This window comes from Carettochelys insculpta, chromosome 26 (assembly GCF_033958435.1).
Source record: "Carettochelys insculpta isolate YL-2023 chromosome 26, ASM3395843v1, whole genome shotgun sequence".
In the NCBI taxonomy this organism is placed as follows: domain Eukaryota; kingdom Metazoa; phylum Chordata; order Testudines; family Carettochelyidae; genus Carettochelys; species Carettochelys insculpta.
The window spans coordinates 16,948,182-16,960,761 of NC_134162.1; the positions used below are offsets into that span (position 1 = coordinate 16,948,182).

Genomic DNA, 12,580 nt, shown 5'->3' on the forward strand with positions numbered 1-12,580 from the left:
TGTCTTTTCTCAAGTATAGTTAATTAAAAACTATAACCACAGCCATCCTGACCCATATGCAAACTATGGTGCTGTGCAGGGTACACAAAAATTTGAGGTGCCATTTGGTCTCAGTATCAACTCATCTGCCTCTTCCTGTATCTGTTCTTTGGCTCTGCTTCCTCTGAGGAGGATCTAGTTAACTTTACAGTGTAAAAACCAGAGCTATTAGCAGAACCACCTGTGAAAGAGCCATTCAAGTGGAAATAAAGCCATGTTACAAGCATGTGCCTATCACCCCTTTCAGTTTCTGAATTTACTGTGTGAGGCTACAGGACCGTAGTTTAAGATGGTGAGTGGGGCCACTAACTCATAGAAAAATCAGTTGGGGGCCCATGGCCGTGTCTACACGTGCCCCAAACTTCGAAATGGCCATGCAAATGGCCATTTCGAAGTTTACTAATGAAGCGCTGAAATGCATATTCAGCGCTTCATTAGCATGCGGGCGGCAGCGGCGCTTCGAAATTGACGCGCCTTGCCGCCGCGCGGCGCGTCCAGACGGGGCTCCTTTTCGAAAGGGCCCCGCCTACTTCGAAGTCCCCTTATTCCTATAAGTCCCTTATTCCCTTATTCCTATAAGGGGACTTCGAAGTAGGCGGGGCCCTTTCGAAAAGGAGCCCCGTCTGGACGCGCCGCGCGGCGGCAAGGCGCGTCAATTTCGAAGCGCCGCTGCCGCCCGCATGCTAATGAAGCGCTGAATATGCATTTCAGCGCTTCATTAGTAAACTTCGAAATGGCCATTTGCATGGCCATTTCGAAGTTTGGGGCACGTGTAGACGTAGCCCATAAGTGAGAAAAGTAATAAAAAGCATTCACTTTACTACATTCAAGCTGGAGCCCAGAGCCTAGAAACACCCGAGCTAGTAGATTTCATGGGGGCCCCCTAAGGTTTGGGAAGGGGAAAAAAGTTAGGGGTTCAGTGCATGGGGTTGCTGGGGAGTGGGCTGGAGTGGGGAGCAGGAGAGTTGTGGACTAGACAGAAGGTAGTGTGCAGAAGTGAACTGAGGTGCAGGGAGCTGGATAGGAGGTAAGGTATAGGAGTAGATTGGGGACGGAGCGGGGTCTGGGCAGAAGATAGGGTGCAGGAGTAAGCAGGGAGCAAGGATGCATGATGTGGGCAGGATACAGAGTAAAAGAGGGGGTATTGGTGGGAGTTCGGGATCTGAGTGGGAAGGAAGGTGCAGGAGGCCAGTAGCAGGGATCTGGGTGGAAGGGAGCGTACAGGACAGGGTGGGAGAGAGGAGTCTGGATGGGAGGGAATAGGATGGGGGCGGGATTGAGAGGGGGCAGGGAATAGTGGTACCTACTTGGTGCAACTCAGTATGGCTCTGCACAAGGAAGTGCTCCCTGTCAGCACAGTGTCCCACCACTCCCACTGGCCACAGTTTGGCCAACATGAGCAATTGGGGAAGGGGGTTGACAGCAGGGGAAGCTTCAGGAGCCGTTTCCTATGCGCTCACAGGCAGAAGCCGCAGGCCAGTTCTGGCCCTTGGTTGCCTAGATTGGGTCTGTATGACCCAGGGCCCCCCAAACCCTGCAAAGGTGATGGTGCTCCAGCCATGGTGCCTCACCCCCATGGCTGGAGCTTCCTTGTGCCCCTTTTGGGGGGAAGCCCTGAGCCTTGCAGGCCAGATCCAGAAAAGCTGCAAGCCAGATCCTGCCCAGAGGCCTTAGGATCCTCACCCCAGTTTAAAAATATTTCATTAGTGTGCTGCTGAAGATTATAAAAATCACATCTCTAAAAAAATCATCTCCCTCACACTCCATCCTAACTGTTATCTGGCATAGGGGCACCTGTTTAACAGTACTGTGTAGGGCACCATAAATCCTAAAGATGGCCCCTGATTATAACTTAAAATGTCAAGTATTCAGTAGGAAAACTGTTTTTCCTACAACATTCTATTCATATACTTACTCTTGTAGAAGAGTACACTTACTCTTGTAGAAGATCTTTATTTTCACAAATCTCATCTTCCAATTTCAAACTTAGTTTTTCATTTTCAAACTAATTTTATAAGAGATGCAAATAAAAGTTATTCAAAATACAATGATCTAACTATGTCTTTTCAAATCTCACCTGACAACATACTTTTTCTGCAGCTAATTATATCTCTTACTTCTCTCTCTCTAGTTCATTGTGACTGAAATATTTACCTTTGAACTATGTTTTGCAACATATTTGTATGAAAAGGGAAATACAATATTAAGTTACACTGTACACCTTTTACAAGTTGCAGCGAAGTTCCATTTCCATGAGTTAACTGCATTCTTATGTTTTCTTCATATACATTAAATCACTTTTCTCTTTCAAGACCAACATTCATTAAGAGGATACATTTTTACATTTTATTCCACAAAATAGTTGCTCAAAATAGATGTGAGCAGTGAATCAATACTGAATAGTTTATCAGAAATCCAAATTATATTTGTGTTTATTCAGAACATTTTTATCATTAAACATACATGTTGATAAACCCTAGACAAAAACTTGCCTGTAACTCCTGAATGGCTTTACGTTGTGCTTCAATAACCTTTTTATTTTCTTGCAATTTTCTCCCCTTCTGTTTCAGTTCAGATTCTACAGTCACTTTCCATCTCTTGATCTTTTCAGCCTCTTTGTAGAGTTTTGAATAAAGTTCATGCATTCTCTCTATATTCTACTGAAACAGGTTGCACAATTTAATCTGCAATTCTGTTGAATTAAAAACAATCTTCATACATTTCTCTCTTAGAACTATTGTAAGAATTGTTTATGTCTTTTCTAAAGCGCAGGACAAGATGCTGCATATTTTGGGGCCAAAGTTTAAATTGATGGAAGTTTGCAGCATCATTGATGCATTATTCTCAATGCCTACAGCAGCCACGAAACACACCTTTTAGTGTTCCCAGCTAGTTTCCACAGAATAAGAAACAAAGAAGAGACATAATTAGAATATAATAAAAATAAGGCAAAATTATCCTAAGATCCTTCAACATACCTGAAGGCAAATCCTCACAGTCATGGATGATTACACTGGTTAAAATCCTGGCCCCGCTGAAGTAGTTGGGAGTTTTGCTATTAATTCCATTAGAGCCAGGATTTCATACCAAATTCCATTGCCCAAAAGTCCAGACATTGAGAGTGAAATCAATAGGGCCATTTCTACACAGGTCACTTTCTTCGAAAGTGGCATGGTAATACACGACCCGAAATATACTAATAAGGCGCGGATGCAAATTCCCCATGCCTCATTAGCAATAATGTCTCGTGATTTGGAGTCCAGAAGAACGGTCTTCCGGACTCCAAAATGCCGTTGTAGAAGTGCGTACCCGGGGGAGCTTCTTTTTGTGAAGAAGGGGCCTCCAGAAGAAGGACTTCCTTCTGAAAGACCCCCCTTGGGGCCGCACTTCTAAACAGCATTTTGGAGTCCGGAAGTACGTTATACTAATAAGGCACGGGGAATTTGCACCCGCACCTCATTAGCATATTTTGGGTTGTGTATTACCATGCCACTTTCGAAGAAAGCGGCCTGTGTAGAAATGGCTTTGGACTCCAGAGGGCATATCCAAGAATTCTTGATTTTTTTTTTTCTGCAGTAGAGGGACTTTATGTGCTCCCAGTCAAGATCTCCAAGAACTGCAGAGCACCACACAAAGAGTGGTGGATCAATAGCCTTAAGCAACTCAAAGGAAAGTGAAATCACTTAAGACATACAAGGTAATATTTTTTCTATTCTTTAAAAAAGCTTAGGGTCACCAAATTTTATCCCTCTTCTACAATTTCACCAGTAATCATCACAGAATGGTTGTGCTTCATTATCTGCTAAAGCTAAACAAGTTCAGTCTAAGTGAAGACAGAAACCAGGGAGACCCATAAAAGAAAGCCTGGTGTATTAGGAAGGTTGTGACTGTTACAATTCCTGACTTGAGAAGCATAGTGACAGCAGCTGTAAACTTTGCTGAGAGATGCACAGAGCACAGTAACAGGAGCAAAACAGCAATGATGAAAATGGACTGAAAGTCCAGTACCATAATTCAGTCTTTCAGCAGTTCATGCCAATAAGTTATTTGGGCTACCTCTATACTTGCATTCCTCTTTTGAAAGAGAAATGCATATGAGTGAAACTGAAAATGCAAATGAGGCACCGATTTACATATCTCATGCTTTATTTGCATAATCTCTTTTTGGGAGAGATTCTTTCAAAAGGAAAAAAAAAAAGCCAGGTAGACGGGACTCTTTCCAAAATCAACCCCATCTTCGAAAGAACTCTTCTTCCTGAAACAAAATAGGAAGAAGGGTTCTTTCATAGGTGGCGTTTATTTTGGAAAGAGCCGCATCTACACTGCTTTTTTTTAATTTTGACAGAATCTCTTCCGAAGAGATTATGCAAATGAAGCATGAGATATGTAAATCAGTGCCTCATTTGCATTCCTCTTTCAAAAGAGGAATGCAAGTGTAGACGTAGCCTTAGTGTTTCCATAAATTGTACATAAAGTGTATATATGGAAGGTTATCGAATAGTTAGGGCACTTGTCTAGGACTTTAGAGACTAGAGTTCAATTCTCTGCTCTGCCACAGACCTCTTCTCTCAGATCTAGTGCCCCTTCCCCACCCTCCATATCTAAAACAGTACTTTGCTACTTTACAGGATCACTGTAGGGATAAATACATTAAAGACTGCGAGTGCTGAGGTACTAAATTCATAGTCTATGTACTTAACTGACCTCTTCTTCTAGCCTAGGCAAAAAAATTAGTTTCTGGGAAAGAGGATCTGAAAAATAAACATATTTCGATAAACATTATTTCTAAATAAAGCTACATAACATACAATGTAATAATTTAAAATTAGGCAAAGTGTTACAATATTTAGAAGTGTCTTATGAGAAGACATTAAAAAGTACATAACCAGAAACAAAATTAAAGAGACTATGCTATAGTGATGTCATACTTTTTTAGCTTTACCTGAATCTCTGACTTCACCATGGTTTGGTGTACCTGCCATTACAAAAGATGAACTAAAACGCTCTTCTGTATATTTGTTAAAAACCTGGAAAAATTTAAAAAATTCATTTGTTATGATATATCTAAAGACAGGGAGTGCCAATCCAAGAAAAACACAGTAGCTAAGGCTCGGTTCAAAGCTTATTTTTCATTTCCTCTACCTTCTCCAAAAGCATGCAGATGAATTTTCATTTTTACAAAATATCACAAAAGTCTGATATGACTATGACTGATTTCACATGCTTTTAAAAAATAAACATATCTGGAACAGATCAGTACTTGAATAAGAGATTACAATGAGAAAAAATAGTATATACAATAAACTTTCATATCCAGCACTCCATCATCCGGAACTCTCAAATAAATAGTATTTTAATCGTAAGTGAATTTTAGTTATGTTTTCCATAAGTACAGTACAGTGAAAGTAGATACAAGCAAATGCATTATAAATTTATAGGGAACAATACTACTGTTGTTGGTAAGTACAGTACTCCGCGGGCATTTTTGTTTGCTTGTTAATATCTAATCTTGTTTTTCTTTGTGTTACCCATTGCTTGGTATACCTCTCTATTATCCAGGACATGTGAATATCCGGCAACCTTCCGACTGAATATGAAAGAGTTTACTGTAGAATCTATGCAACAAACAAAAGTTGACAGAACACCAAATAGTTCATACTCCAATTGCTTTCACTAGGACTATTTATTTGTCAAGGAAGGTACTGGGAATGATGGGGAGAAGGGAGACGGGGAGGGGCAGAGCTGCCTGCATAAAGCACTTCCCTGCAGTGCACAGGAGCTGCTTCCTCCACCCTGCCATACAGAGCCCACACACTGGATCCAGTCCCAGCTTGCATTTATTTGGTCCACAAGGCTTGTCCCGATATACACAGAAAGAAGCTGTTGCTGGCTCTCCAGCCACATCATCCCCTGCATGACTGTAGCGCCAATACCGGCTGATTATCCTGCAAGTGGGGAAAGAATTCCAGGTTAGGCCTCAGGCCCATAGATTTCCAAGCCCTGCACTAACTGTGCAGTAAGGTGCTTTGCCATGTCTCACGTTTACAAGTCTAATTTGCGCTAGACTGTACAGTATGTATACTTTTTGTTTTGTTGCACTGTATTTAAACTTATTTTGTTTTTATCATATACATAAAATAACAACAGAACTGTGCTAGTCTATATACTATCTGTAAGCAACCAGGCTCAGGTTCCCCAGAAACGAGGCTGCACCCAGAAGGCGAGTGCTATATTTGGTTTATTGAAAGTGTGACACCCACAACAGGAGCCCCGGAAACGCCGCAGTCACCAGTGGGGGAAAACCCGACGCGTCGGAGCTTCACTCAGGGGAGAGGCACTATAATGGGCCTCCTAACACTTACTAGTAAAACTTGAACTCATTTACATAAAATTGCTCATGCACTACTCTTACTATCTTTTGTGGCCTACTGCCAGCATAGCCTTGAAGTTTTGGCAATTGTACTTGGTTTTGCAGTTGTTCGCCTTGGCAGGATAACTTGTTCTGCAGCTTTTCACCTTGCACAGACTGATCTGTTTGGAATTCTTCTGAGGGTTCACAGAGGGGTTGGATTGCACTCTTGACCGTCACAATGTCTTCTCGCACCCTACACTCCTCCCCGTGACCCCTTTGTGAATCCCGAGGCTAGTAGGAATCGAGTGAGGCGGTTGATGCTCTTCTGGCAACACAGCGTGCACCTGTGGAACAGACTTGACAACAGCATATGAGACCAATATACCCAGCGCAGAGGCATAATATGAGACCAAGGAATAGGATTTGCACCAAATGGGCTGTCCAGCCCCACAGTGAGCCTAACCAGGACCAAAGCCAGTTATTTTCCTGGCTTTGTTGGATGCCCTGAGCCAGGGCTTCCAAATGATTTAAATTGGTCTCCACCGTGTTACTGACATCGGTGATATTGAAACAACACATACGTTCAAACTCAGAGCACTTGTGTCCACGTCGCAAAAGGAGATAATCTATTGCCATGCAGTTCTGTATCACTCCTTTGTGCACCTCCCTGAGCTCCTGATTGAGGGCCGCAATGAGAATGGAGGTGAGGTTGATAGTTTTAGCGAGGGCACACGCAAAGTGGGTTATAGCATAACAGTCATGGCCCAAGATACCGGAAAAACCTCCAAAAGCAAAGATTAGGGCTGCATTGTGACGGACGAGGGGCACAATTCTGCCAATGGTACAAGGGCCGCCTGAGCTATTCGCGGGTACGTATGTGTGGGCCACACAGCCACATAACAAGAACCGCCCTGTCGGCAGCAAAAGGGGGTTACGGGCATATGAGACAAGCTGGGTCTGAGTGCATTGTAACTCGGTGTTATTAAGGTCTACTCGGGGTCTTGATGCGTTAACAAAAAGCATGCATTGTGTAGCTCACATTACGTTTGCTACGCGGAACGCATAAGTGCGACTGTCTGGGGCTGCTAACACAGTCCCCATATCATAAAGATTGGCAAAGGTAGCAGTGAAAGCACCGTTTTGCACAAGGGTACAGTTTTGCAAGAGAGGAAGAGTAGCACTGACACCTATAAAGCATGTGTCCATGAGCTGTCCCACGGCCATACCGTGGGGCAGACAAAAGGCAGATGCGTTGATGGCAGTTCGTGCCAATGTTACCCATACGTTGGAGCTGTCACTGATACGCGGGCCCCACTTTGAGGCCGTTGCTACAGCAGTCCAGAGGTACCAGCGCCACAGCCAGGCCATGGTTACAGGGTTCGTAACGTCAGTCTGCACAAGAAACACATTGAGGATAGTCCTCTCCTTCAGGTAGGACCATGGCCATGCCCGAACCTTCTGCTAGGATAGTAACTGCTTGTATAGCCCCTGAGGGCGCACCATGGTGCCAGGCACTAATCAAAGGCGCACTAGTCGCTGGTGCGGGGGCACATTCTATGTGTGCTGTCATGGGCGTCACAGGGACCAGCTCAACTAGGGGTTGCCCCCCTTCCCAGACAACCGGCTGGTTGGTGTGGTTGTTACACCGTAGTTCAGCCAGTGGCAGGCCAGGGACTGACCAGTACATTGGGACCCAACTCAACCCAGGTACTCGGGTACAAACAGCAAAGAGGATCTCAGGGGCATACTCAAGTACATCCGCTCCTGCCCAGGGTTCAGCAGTGGTTAGGGGTGCTACAGTCTCCAGACTTCCAGCAAGGAGCACCACCCAGTGTCCTTCCACTTGCACCTGGCCCGGGAGTGAGGCCTGCCCGACACGTAATACAACTCCTTGCTCAGGAGCAAGGCGCAGGCACTCATAGGGAGTAGTGGGTCCAACAGCCCGGTTGTTAAGAAGGAAGACAGCACGGTGCACCACCTCCCCCCACCCTTTTAGGATGTTCGTGGGCGTCAGTTTGCATATTTGCTCTTTCAGGAGCTCGTTCATCTGCTCAATTAACCCACTTGCGGTGGGGATATATGTCATGTGGAACGTCCAGGTTACCCGTAGGTCGGCCGCCCAGTCACGGACACGTTGGGCTGTGAAGTGCGTACCCTGATCACTCTGTATCACCAGGGGGACGCCATACCTTTCACTAAGCTGGGTGAGTGCTGTAAGCATAGCAGCAGCGTCCGCATGCTTGCAGGGATGTACAAACAGCAGGCCAGTATAGGTATCCACGGCGGTCAGCGCATAGAGCCACGAGTGCGATGGAGGTAGCAGTCTGATATAATCGATCTGCCACTCACTAAGGGCAAATGCCGGCGGCGTACGCTTCCTGTGGCTAGCGCTACTGGGGCCAGTTTGGTGCAGACAGTGCATTTCAGTCGAGCTGTCCGATATGCTGCCAGGGGGAGGTTCTCACCCTTGGTCAGGCCGTATTGGCAGGCTGCGTGGGCACCTCGGTGCCCTGACTCCATACGTAAAGCCATGGCACGTTCTGTGATCGTATGTCCTGCCATCTGATCCATGGCTGCTTTGAGTTGCGCCTCCCAAGTCGTTTGTTTGGTATGGGCGTCAATGTGCCACACCGCCAGGGGCTGTTGCTGAGCAAAAGCTAAGAGTTGTTGCCCTAAGTCGGCGCCCCAGAGGGGGTGATCCGCTATCTTCCATTCCTTGGTTTCCCACGTCGTCACCCAGGTGCGCAGACCCTTGTAGACTACCCAGCTGTCAGTATATATAAAGGTTTCTGCTTGCCCAGCTTCCACCGCCAGCGTCGCTGCCCACAACTCTGCCCACTGGCTCGAGTTACCTGTTCCTCAGGCAAAGGCGATTTCATCCTTACAAGGGGCATATGCTACTGCTCGCCACTGTTTCTGTCCCGTCAGGATGTACATAGCGGACCCATCGGTTACCCAGATGCTTCCTCTCCTCTCCTTAGGCACGGTATCCAACGGAGGTGCACCCGCCACCGGCGAGGGGGCTACTGGCAGGTTGACGGCAGGTAGCTCATCCATTAGCTGGGGATCATGCTGAAAGGTAATGGTTCCCAGGAGAAGGGCATGTGGAGCAGTAAGTGTGGGGGCTCCCAAGCGCATGCGCTGCTCTAAGTAGTGTTTCTACTTGAAGTGGGTAGCTGCTTGGGCCACTCCCGTATGTGCACGCTCAGAGGTATCCATGACCCACCCCATTAAGGGGATCGGGGTCCATACAGTAACAGGGGCGATGCCCGTGACCCGCTCAGCGTTCTGCAAAGCCCACACCACTGCTAGGATCTGCTTTTCCGGGGGGCGGGGTGTGTGTGCCTGCTTTCAGCTCCGTAGAGGGTTCGTGACCAGAAGCCGATAGGTTCTTTTTGCTGGGTTCCTACCTGTTGCCACAGACCCCAGGATGCCACATCGCCGATGGTCGTTACCTCCAGTTCAAATGGTTGGCCCTGCAGCGGTGCAGCGAGGCGGGCGTGTGCCACCACCACCTCTTTGCGGAGGTCGAAAGCTCGTTGATGCTTCTCTGTCCAGTTCCACAGGGTGGCTTTTCGCACAAGCTCCTGTAAAGGATGCATAAGAAAAGCAACGTGCAGAACAAAATCACGCCAGAAACTGAGAAGGCCCAAAAAGGTTAGCAACTGCTGTTTAGATGAGGGTGTGGGGAACGCTTGGATGGTATGCTGCACTTTCGACGGAATGCATTTTTCCGTACCCAACCACAGTACACCCAAGTAGACCACACTAGTGGCTGACCCCTGCACTTTTTTGGGGTTAATAGCCCACCCCCGTTCCTGCAAACCTGTTACGACAGTGTCTAGGGCAGCTTGAACAGTCGGTTCATCTGGTCCCGAGATCCTAACGTCGTCAATGTAGTGGTAGCAGGCCATCCAGTCGGGGAGATCCAGGCAGTCCAGATCGGCCTGCACTAACTGAGGGCAGATCGTTGGGGAGTGCTTAAAGCCCTGTGGTAACACAGTAAACGTGTACTGCTTTGTTAGTCACGTGAAGGCAAACTGCTCTTGACTCTCGGGATGACAGGCAGAGACAGGCGTATCCTGGAGCTGAATGCTTGGTTGCGTAGATGGTGTCGCCAGGAAGGCTTTGGTGTCTTTGACCACGGGATCCTTTTCCAGGAAGGACTGCTAGGCAGAGATGGCATTCACCTTTGGAGGAGGGGGAAGACCATATTCGGACACAGGCTGGCTAACCTAGCGAGGAGGGCTTTAAACTAGGTTCGACGGGGGCAGGGGAGCAAAGCCTGCAGGTAAGTGGAGAGCATGGATACCTGGGAGATGAACTTGAAATGGGAGGGAGTATGGGCTACACTGGGAGAGTAAAAAGAGGGCCAGGGCAAAAACTGGGAAGCAAGACCAAATCAATGTCTGAGATGCCTATATACAAATGCAAGAAGTATGGGAAATAAACAAGAAGAATTGGAAGTACTAATAAATGAATACAACTATGATATCATTGGCATCACAGAAACTTGGTGGGATAATACTCATGATTGGAATGTTGGTATTGAAGGGTACAGCCTGCTTAGGAAGGACAGACAAGGAAAGAAGGGAGGAGGTGTTGCCTTGTATATTAAAAATGTACACACGTGGATAGAGGTGGAGATGGACGGGTTGAAAGTCTCTGGGTTAGACTCAGAGGAGTAAAAAACAAGGATGAGGTCCTACCAGGAGTCTACTACAGGCCCCCTAGCCAGGTGGAAGAGGTGGATGAGGCTTTCTTTGAACAGCTAACAAAATCATCCAGGGCCCAGAATTTGGTGGTGATGGGGGACTTCAACTATCCAGGTATATGTTGGGAAAAAAATACAGCAGGGGACAGACTGTCCAATAAATTTTTAGATTGCATTGCAGACAACTTTTTATTCCAAAAAGGTTGAAAAAGCTACTGGGGGAAGCTGTTCTAGATTTAATTTTAACAAATAGGGAGGAAATTATTGAGAATTTGAAAGTGGAAGGATGCTTGGGTGAAAGTGATCATGAAATCAGAGAATTCACAATTCTAAGGAAGGGTAGAAGGGAAATCAGTACAATAGAGATAATAGATTTCAGGGAGTCAGATTTTGGTAAACTCAGATAGCTGGTAGGTAAGGTCCCATGGGAAGCTAAACTGAGGGGTAAAACGGCTGAGGAGAGTTGGCAGTTTTTCAAAGGGACATTATTAAAGGGCCCAAAAGCAAGCTATCCTGCTGCGGAGGAAAGATAGAAAACACGGCAAAAGACTGCCTTGGCTTAACCAGGAGATCTTGCATGATCTCAAAATAAAAAGGGAATCGCATAAGAAATGGAAACTAGGACAAATTACAAAGGACGAATATAGGCAAACAACATGAGCATGCAGGAGCAAGATTAGAAAGGCTAAGGCACAAAATGAGCTCAAACTAGCTACAAGCATAAAGGGAAACAAGAAGGCTTTTTACAAATACATTGGCAACAAGAGGAAGACCAAGGAGAGGGTAGGGCCATTGGTCAGTGATGAGGGAGAAACAGTAACAGGGAATTTGGAAATGGCAGAGATGTTTAATGATTTCTTTGTTTCGGTCTTCACTGAGAAATCTGAAGGAATGCCTGACATAGAGAATGCTAGTGAAAAAGGGGTAGGTTTAGAAATTGAAATAAGAAAAGAACAAATTAAAATGTACTTAGAAAAATTAGATGTCTGCAAATCACCAGGGCCTGATGAAATGCATCCTGGAATCTGATGGAAGGAGCTGATAGAAGAGGTTTCTGAGCCTTTAGCACTCATTTTTGGAAAATCGTGGGAAACGGGAGAGATTCCAGAAGACTGGAAAAGGGCAAATATAGTACCCATTTATAAAAAGGGGAACAAGAATAACCCAGGAAACTACAGGCCAGTCAGCTTAACTTCTGTGCCAGGAAAGATAATGGAGCAGGTCATTAAAGAAATCATCTGCAAGCATTTGGAAGGTGGTAAGGTGATAGGGAACAGCCAGCATGGCTTTGTTAAGAACAGATCATGTCAAACCAATCTAATAGCTTTCTTTGATAGAATAACAAGCCTTGTGGATAAGGGAGAAGTGGTGGATGTGGTATACCTAGACTTCAGTAAAGCATTTGACACGGTCTCTCATAATACACTCACCAATAAACTATGCAAATACAACTTAGATCGAGCTACTATAAGGTG

At 45.8% G+C, this 12,580-nt stretch overlaps 1 protein-coding gene across 1 annotated transcript in view; it reads right to left on the minus strand.

Annotated features, from left to right (window-relative positions):
* The window catches only part of SYCP1 (synaptonemal complex protein 1), a 122,143-nt gene that overhangs the window by 102,461 nt on the left and 7,102 nt on the right, over nt 1-12,580 (minus strand). Inside the window, exons 2-5 of the mRNA XM_074977265.1 lie at nt 4,982-5,103; nt 4,744-4,790; nt 2,532-2,696; nt 1,977-2,044 (exon numbers count right to left, since the gene is read on the minus strand). Coding sequence (XP_074833366.1) covers nt 1,977-2,044; nt 2,532-2,696; nt 4,744-4,790; nt 4,982-5,103 — 402 coding nt within the window. The remainder of the gene's footprint in view (nt 1-1,976; nt 2,045-2,531; nt 2,697-4,743; nt 4,791-4,981; nt 5,104-12,580) is intronic.